This window comes from Bidens hawaiensis, unplaced genomic scaffold (genome assembly GCF_021521415.1).
Source record: "Bidens hawaiensis isolate Kalapana, Puna unplaced genomic scaffold, B.hawaiensis_p1.1 tig00062559_1, whole genome shotgun sequence".
Taxonomy (NCBI): domain Eukaryota; kingdom Viridiplantae; phylum Streptophyta; class Magnoliopsida; order Asterales; family Asteraceae; genus Bidens; species Bidens hawaiensis.
Genome location: NW_027501233.1, coordinates 6,393 through 15,295, shown reverse-complemented (window position 1 = coordinate 15,295; position 8,903 = coordinate 6,393). Strand labels below are relative to the sequence as shown.

The 8,903-nt window shown below is 38.0% G+C and overlaps 1 protein-coding gene across 1 annotated transcript; it reads left to right on the top strand.

Moving 5' to 3' along the window:
* Nucleotides 1-1,747: 1,747 nt before the first annotated feature.
* LOC143603730 (uncharacterized) lies at nucleotides 1,748-4,786 on the top strand. The gene is made up of 5 exons (XM_077080445.1): nucleotides 1,748-2,329; nucleotides 2,383-3,198; nucleotides 3,294-3,679; nucleotides 3,742-3,891; nucleotides 4,087-4,786. The coding sequence occupies exons 1-5, from the start codon at nucleotides 1,748-1,750 to the stop codon at nucleotides 4,784-4,786; spliced, it is 2,634 nt and encodes an 877-aa protein (XP_076936560.1).
* Nucleotides 4,787-8,903: the final 4,117 nt, after the last annotated feature.

Sequence of the window (8,903 nt, the reverse complement as noted above, 5' to 3'; positions counted from 1 at the left end):
CGCCGTCGCCACTAATAAGTTTTTGGCAATACCCGGGAATTATATCTGGCTTTCCCTCCCTTTTCTCCATCACAATCTTCATCTCAATCTGCTTCCGGGAATTAACGGCTAGGGTTTTCTTTCCGTCGCCGCTAACAGTCGTCGGCTTTCGTCTCTGTCACCCAAACAGTCGTTGGGCTTCCGTCGTTGGGCTTCGCTGTGGTATGCCTTCATCTCTGTCTTCATCTTTTCGCACTTTTATCTCCGGATCACAAATAGTCGCCGGTAACGGCAAAAGTCCACTCACTTTTATCTTCACCATGGTTTGTATATGTTAGGTGCTTCTCCTCCGACACCAGCCACCACTACCGTCTCCGTCTGTACTGCTCCTCCGACACCGGCCACCACTACCGTCTCCGTTTGTGCTGCTCCTCTGACATCGGTCACCACTCAGATCCGACGCTACCATCTCCGTCTCAACAAAACTGTAAGATATATATTCTTTATTTATGTATATATTAGCCATATATAGTTATTAAGTTTATCAATTGCTTATTAGCTATATTTATTTATATATTTATTAAGTTTATCAAAAATTGCTTATTTATATATATATTAGCTATACATTTATGTATATAACGCCTATCTGTTAAAATTGCCTGAAAATTGTTAGAAAATTGCTTGAGATTGCTGAATGGTGGTGCGAATTGGGACTGAATTTTTGTGAATCGCTGAATGGTATTATTGAAATTGGTGTTATTGGGGCTGAATTTGATGATTGGGGCTGAATTTGTGTTAATTATATTATACTGAATGGTGTTATTATATTGAAAATTGCTAAATGGTCATGTTTAAAACCCGTTAGCTAACTCAAAGATAACTCATACCCAGCTCATTGAATTGCTTTATATATATAACAGTAGCTAACTCAAATATGCACTAATCCTAGTTCTAAATACACGAAACTACTATAAAATATAAATCTGTTATATCTAATACAAAGAAGTGTATAAAGATATAACATATTAACAATTCGAATATAAATTTCATTATACAGACAAGCCAGTTTATGTGGTTACGGTTCTATAGTCAAGTTTCGTTGTTACGAAATTGATATTCTTTTTATCTTTGTTTACATCTTTTCCACTCATTTTAATCATCGCGACCACGAACTTAGAATACCCGCCCAAAATTGATTTAGAAATGTGGGTTGTCCCCGTTTTGGGACTGCCTTTTGAATACTTTATCTCATTTAGGATGTGAATGTGTATTACATGATTGTTGATTTAAGAAAGATTCGGTTGTCATTTTCCTTTTGCTCATCAAGTATATATATATATGTATGTATGTATGTATGTATGTATGTATGTATGTATGTATGTATGTATGTATGTATGCATGTATACTTGGGAGCTAAGGGGAAATGCTGTCGAATTTTTCTTAAACAAACAATCATGTAATACATACTCATATATGAGATAAAGTATTCAAAAGGTGGGTTTTGCAGCCTACCCTTGTAAATACTAAATCGGCCGTCCAAACAATCTTCTAATATTTTCCCGTAGCTTAAAACCCTAAATTATGTTTCAGTTGTATGATCATGTCCGCCGATAAAAATTGGATTACCAATCCAAGCATTAGATCAACTGAGTATCAGCAAGGACTCCAGTCTTTTATCAAGATGTGCAAAAACCAAGTTGATAGCAGAGGCTTTGTAAGATGTGCGCGTTCAAAATGTCAAAATTCTTTAGTAATACCTTACAAAACTATGAAAGGTCATATGCGTGCATATGGATTTTGTCGGACGTACACTGAGTGGATCTATCATGGCGAAAGTTTAATTCCTCCAGTTGTGATTGTAGACGAGATTACGCCAACTAACAATATGGCCGACGTTATCGAAGACGTTATGAATGAGCGTAGGGAAGAGGATACCAACGTTGATGATAGGAACTCGGGTTCAGACAGTAGCGATGTCCGTGATGATTTTGAAGAGTTGTTAAAGGAAGCCCAGTCAGAATTATATCCTGGTTGTACCAAGTTTTCTTCCCTCGACTTTTTAGCAAAGCTTATGCATATAAAGGTGAAAAACAAATGGACTAATTGTTCGCTTGATGAGCTCTTCGAGCTGTTGCAATCTTTACATCCAGAAGGCAACAAGATTCTCGCTTCGCATTATGAAGCGAAAAAGACATTAAAGAAGATTGGCATGGGGTATGAGTCGATAAATGTGTGCAAAAATGACTGTGCTCTCTTCTGGGCAAAACACCAATCATTGCAGAATTGTCCCGTTTGTAATGAGAGTCGGTGGGTTGATACAAAAACAAAGGGCAAAAAGGTACCTCACAAGGTATTACGATACTTTCCTTTGACCCCTAGACTAAGACGTTTGTATTGTTCGAGGCAACGGCAAAAGAAATGATATGGCACAGTACCGAACGATCAGAAGATGATACGATGCGTCATCCTGTCGATGGATCTTCATGGAAAGAATTTGATAAAAAGTACCTTCATTTCTCGAGGGAACCCCGAAATGTTCGCCTAGGGCTTGCAGTTGACGGTTTCAATCCGTTTGGTAATATGTCTTTGGCTTATAGCACGTGGCCAGTTGTACTCACCACATACAATTTGCCTCCATGGCTATGCATGAAAGAGTCCTCATTCATGTTATCCTTGCTAATTCCTGGCCCTAAATCACCCGGAAAGGACATGGATGTTTTCCTTAAGCCCTTGGTGTGTGAGCTTAAGCATTTGTGGCAAGAAGGCGTACTTACTAAAGACGCGGCGACAAACACATTCTTCACAATGAAGGCGGTGCTATTATGGACCATAAACGACTTTCCAGCTCGTAGTAGTCTATCTGGTTGGAGCGGGCAGGGCTACAAGGCATGCCCGACTTGTAATGAAGACACTCCTTCAATGCATGTAACAAATAAAGTCGTATATGTCGGTCACCGCCGATTCTTACATGCTAATCATGCGTGGAGAAAAAGTTTAGACTTTAAGGGCGAGCCCGAGACAAGATCCCCTCCGAAACAATTTAGTGCTGCTGACATAGAAGATCAACTCAGTCGTCTACTCTATCGTGTACCGGGCAAGCAGCCCGATTTTGGAGGTGCTAAGAGAAAGCGAGAGGATTTCGAGTTGAACTGGAACAAACAAAGCATATTTTTTGAACTTGAGTATTGGTCCTCTCTCCAGCTGAAGCACAACTTAGATGTAATGCATATCGAAAAAAATGTGTGCGATAGTTTACTGGGTTGGAACGAAAGAGTAACAAGTTTTATATGCCCCACCCAAAATACTCATTAAAGGTCGGTGATCGAAAGCTTTTCTGTCAATTTATAAAAGATGTTAAACTGCCAGATGGGTTTGGATCTAATATCAGCAAGAGTGTCACAAATAACAACTTTAACATTACTGGGTTGAAATCTCATGATTGTCATATTCTCATGCAACGCTTGTTACCGATTGGTGTTCGAGGGTTTTTGACCAAAGATATTTATACGCCTATAGTAGACCTTTGCACGTTCTTTAAGCAGCTTTGTTCAAGAACACTATTGGTAGATGATATGAAGAAAGCAAAGAAAGCCATTCTTTTGATATTGTGCAAGTTAGAGTTGATATATCCTCTAGCGTTTTTTGACATTATGGTTCATTTAGTTTTGCATTTACCAGATGAAGCACTTCTGGAGGTCCAGTCTGTATGAGATGGATGTATCCGTTTGAAAGGTATATGAAAAAACTAAAACATTATGTCAGAAACAAGGCAAGGCCAGAAGGTTCTATAGCTGAAGGTTATGTTGCTGAAGAGGCTCTATCATTTTGTTCGATGTATCTTCGAGATGTTCAAACTCGGTTCAATCGTCCCGACAGGAACGAAGATGCCGTTGTCGAAAAAACTAAGTTGTGGTTGTTTGAGTCTAAATGTCGCCCGGCTAGCGCAAAGAAGATCAAATATCTTACTATCAACGAGAAGCTCAATTTCTAATGGTTTGTCCTCGATAGCTGCCATGAAGTTAGGGACTATATGAAGTAAGTGCTCATCTCTTTAACTTTTTATAATCTGTTAAGTATTTTCTCTTTCCTTATTGCCTTTACTTACAGTGCTTGCATAGTCAACGGTGTTCGGTTTATGGTGCGTGGTCGTGACGTAGAACGAACAACGCAAAACTCCGAGGTTCTAGCAGAAGGAGTGAACCATGAGAAATACTATGGCCAAGTGGAAGAGATCATTGAGTTGTGTTATGGAAATCGGTATTCAACTGTCCTATTTCGGTGCAAGTGGTTTGATACTCGAAGGGGTGTTAGACATGATAATAATATCACCAGTATCAACACAGAGCACGAATGGGACAAAGAAGATCAACTCATATTTGCTTCGCAAGTCAAACAAGTGTTTTACATTCAAGAACCTTGTCGAGGAAACAAAAATAATAGCCACCGATGGGTTGTCGAGAATGTTAATCATCGAAAAATTTGGGATCTACCTACATTAAACGATGGCCGCGTTGAAAATGCTCAAAATGTTGACAATGACTTAGTAGAAGATCTTGACGTTGTTCATAACAATTCTTCATCTAATTGTTTACTTTCCATTGACTTTACTCAATACTTGTTAAACATGTCTTCTCATGTCACTGTGGGTGAGAAGTCAAGTGAAGTTAATCCGCCAACGGTTACTGCTAATACATTGTCTGATGACGAGAGTGATAATGACGAGGATGATTTTGAGTACGACACGGAGGGATCGGAGGCAGAGGGATCGGAGGCAGACGCTGAAGAATCCGAGGGAGAGTTTGATTAAAATAATAGTTGTAATTTGTATTTGTATGTGGTTATAAGAAAACTTTGTATTTTTATGTAGCAATAGAAAACTTGAATCGTATTATATATTTGTATTGCATATCTTATAACTTTTCAGATCATGGCGGACGTCATGCCTCGAGGACATGGCGGCGATGGTGCCGAGGATCCGCCACCTCCAGGTGGTTTTCGGTGAGGTGTTCACGAGGAGGATGGTAAGGGTTACTATAATTTATTTATTTACTATATTTTATTCATTTATTATAAATACATATATTGTTATATTTATACATGTTGTGACTAATAAATTTTAATTGTATTTGTAGCTTTACCTCCTCGACGTAAGGGACGAGGTCCTGCCAAAAATAAGAAATTGGCAGCTGCATACAAGAAAAATGGGGGGCCTTTGTATCTCATATTTGACAGGAGTGCTACATTCATTCCGATTAGTGAGGTTGCCGACATGTTTATTCGCGAAGTGGGAATATACATGGGGAGGAACATCGCCTTTGACAAGGAAAGTTGGGCGAATGTGTCTGAAGCGGAGAAAAATGCTTTGTTCGAGCATCTTGGTGTAAGTGATTTGTTAATTTGAATATTCTTCATTTAATTATTTGTCTTTTACTTAATTAACTAATTTATTTTAATTGCTTGTAGCGATACTTCAATTTACAAGAGATAGAGCAAGATCCACAAAAAAATTTGTTAAAGGGTGGCATTGACTTTGTGATCTCAAAGCGATATAGAGATCGATAAAGCAAAGCAAAAGGCCATTATAAGGCTGTGGGTGGAAAGGCTAATATAGACTTAACAAAGAGCAAACCCCCCACGGAGATGAGTGAAGAAAACTGGAAGAAATCTGTCGACCTTTTCCAGACCGTGTCACATGAAAACCGGTCGTCGGTCAACACAGCAAATCGACAAAAGCAGCAATACACAAACCGGGGGGGGGGACGGCATCCTATAGTAGCTATGGCTACAAAAATGTAACGATTCATATTTTTACACACACATACAAAAATTATATATATATATATTATCTGCATATTAATATTTAATGTTATACAGCGCCTGAACGAGCTCCAGGTTTTTAAGAAAGCTCATTGTCAACGTGATGACACTTTTGATAGTGAGGTGGCGGAGCGTCAATACGTATGTATTTATTAAAGTATATTTTTCAAATATATTAATTATCTTTTGTGTTGTTGTAAAATATAGAATGAATTAAGGAGAGAGATCGAGGAGCAAATTGAGCCTAATAGCGAAGGCGAATTTGAAGAAACTGATGAGTCGATTTCAAATGCGATCGGAATATTTGAAAAGGTGTTGGGTCGTCGACGCGGGTGTACGAGAAGTATCGGGTCTAAACCTTCTATAGCCGCATCTTCGGGTGTCGCGGATCAATGTGATAAGGAGCCGACACCACAGCCATTCTTTACACCGGTAAAAATATATATATATATATATATATATATATATATATATATATATATATATATATATATATATTTTATCTTGGTAATTTGGTTTAGGTAATTTTGACCCATACATGTTAGTAATTAATTATTCTTTTTACTTATAGGCTCAACTAGATTGAATTTTTAGCGACTCGGAGTTTCTAGCTCGTATGTCACACATAATGCTTCGGCCTCATCGAACAAGGTATCAAGGAATCATGATGATCTATTCGACCAAGACGACATGGATGAGGAAGAATGGGAGTATTTTGGACGATGTTTTATCTAGACGATTGTTATGTTTAATACGGTTGTTTTTGTGTTTTATATCTTAATTACTTAGACGATGTTTTATGTTTATGATATATATGCGTATGAAATTTTTTGGATTTGTGTTGTTTTGAAAATCTGAAAATTATCATGAAATGCAGGAAAACGGGTCAAGAAAGGAACCGAAAATAGAGCAGTGCTGGACAGCATGCCTGCTACTATTAGCGGCGAAATATATTATTAGCGGCGACAACGTATTAGCGGCAACTGTCAGTTATCAGCGGTGATTTTGGTAACTATTAGCGGCAACATATGTCGCCGCTAATACGCAGTTTTCTTGTAGTGACAACAACAACAATAATAATAATACAAATTTGCAATTTGTTTTTTAATCTGTCATGTGGCAGCCACTTTTTTTTTTCTAACTCTATTTTATAATTTATTGATTTGAAACTAGGTAAAGTAACAAAGATGGAAGTTGGTGTGATAGTTTTGTTGTGTAGTACCAAGATAGGTCCCGAGTTTGAGCCTCTTGGAGGAATCTTTTTTTTTTGTTTTGTTTTAGTATTTGTTTATTTTAAAATAATAAAAATAACAAAAAGGGAAGCTGCTGTTGTGTTATTGTTTTGTTGTTGCAACTTGCAAGTCCCGAGTTTGATCCTTCTTGAAGCAATTTTTTTTTGTGTTATTTAAAATAGAAATAGATTTTTTTATTTATAGATTTCATATGTAATCAACCAATGAAAAAGCAAGATGATGTGGTGCTTTGTTTTTTTAATTTGTTTTAAATACGTTAGTTTAGGGAATTATTTTTTTGGTTTAGTTTTGATATCGTAAAGAACGTTGCCGATATCAACATAATTCGCGTTAACCTACAGAAACAACGTCCGTGTGTAACCAACACAGAACTACCCGGCGCAACGCACCAGGTAACAACCTAGTTGTTATTATTATGATCATGTTACTTTCTTTATTTTATTTATTATTTTGTTTTGTACTTTTCTTTACTTGTTAACTTGTTAGTTTCTTTGTTGTTGAAATGCCTATTGACATTTCAGTAAATCTCCAACTACCGTATACACTGGTTAAACCATGTAAACCCCTTCTCTCTATTGCTCTATCACACAGGGAAAGTCGCTCCGGCAACTCGATGTTAATAGCGTCTTCTTGCATGGCACGCTGCAAGAAGATGTTAGCGTGGTTCGGCCACCTGGCTATTTTGATCCACGATATCCGAACCGCATTTGTAAACTAAAAAAATCGCACTACGGCCTTAAACAAGCTCCGCGAGCTTGGTACATGGCACTCACGGGTTTCCTACTTGAGTCGGGCTTTCACAAATCGCTTGCCGGTGCTTCACTTTTCATTTATAATCGTGATGGTATCACTTGTTACTTCATGGTGTACACAGGAAATAACTCCCTTTTTATCAACCAATTTGTCACCAATTCAAAACGTTTTTCTATTAATTATAAGATTTGGTTACCCTAGTCATTTCCTTGGTGTTGAGATCATTCCAACCCCCACCGGTTTGTTCCTATCCCTAACATAGACACATTCTTGACCTTCTAACTCTCCACCACATGGATGGTACTAAATTGGTAACTACACCATTGAGCTCCTCACAAACGCTAACCCTTGATCGATGATGGCGCTCCCCAAGTGGACCCGACACCGTATCATAAGCCGGTAGGCTCGTTACAATATCTTGCATGCATTTACACGGCCTTATATCTCACTCAGGGTAAATGACCGGTTATCACAATTTATGAATGTACTATTCGTTGTCACAAGCACATTTTCAAGCTCTACAACGCTTGCTTCGTTATCTAAACACAAAGTCACCTTTGGAGTTAACTGCCTTTTCAGCTTTTGATTGGGGAGGGGTCAACACTCCAAGTCGATCCACCACAGCATATATTTTATATCTTGGTTCAAACATAATCTTTTGAAAATCTATAAGCGCACCAAAAATCAATTTTCTGATGTTCCATGGAAGCGAAATACAAAGCTCTTGCAAATGCAACGACTGAATTATTATGAGTTCAACATATGCTCTAGGTCTATCCACCTCGACTTTACTTCAATAACACGGGTGCCACCTACATATGTGTAGGTCCCGTGAAGCGGATCTAACAACAATTCTCGGATCAATCTATTTGGTGCTTAGCGGAATATCACACCAAGGAACCTAAATCTCGGATCTTGTTAGTGTGTTTGTTTATTTCGGGTTTTGCTTGCTTGAGAGAGTTAAATGGATAAGATAAGAGTTTTTGTCAAAAAGCTTAGTTCTCTCATACACATGCTTCCTATCTATAGAAAAGCATGACATGAGACATTTTCATTATAATAGCCCAATGGGCTTTATGTACAAATGGTCTTGGGCCCAAT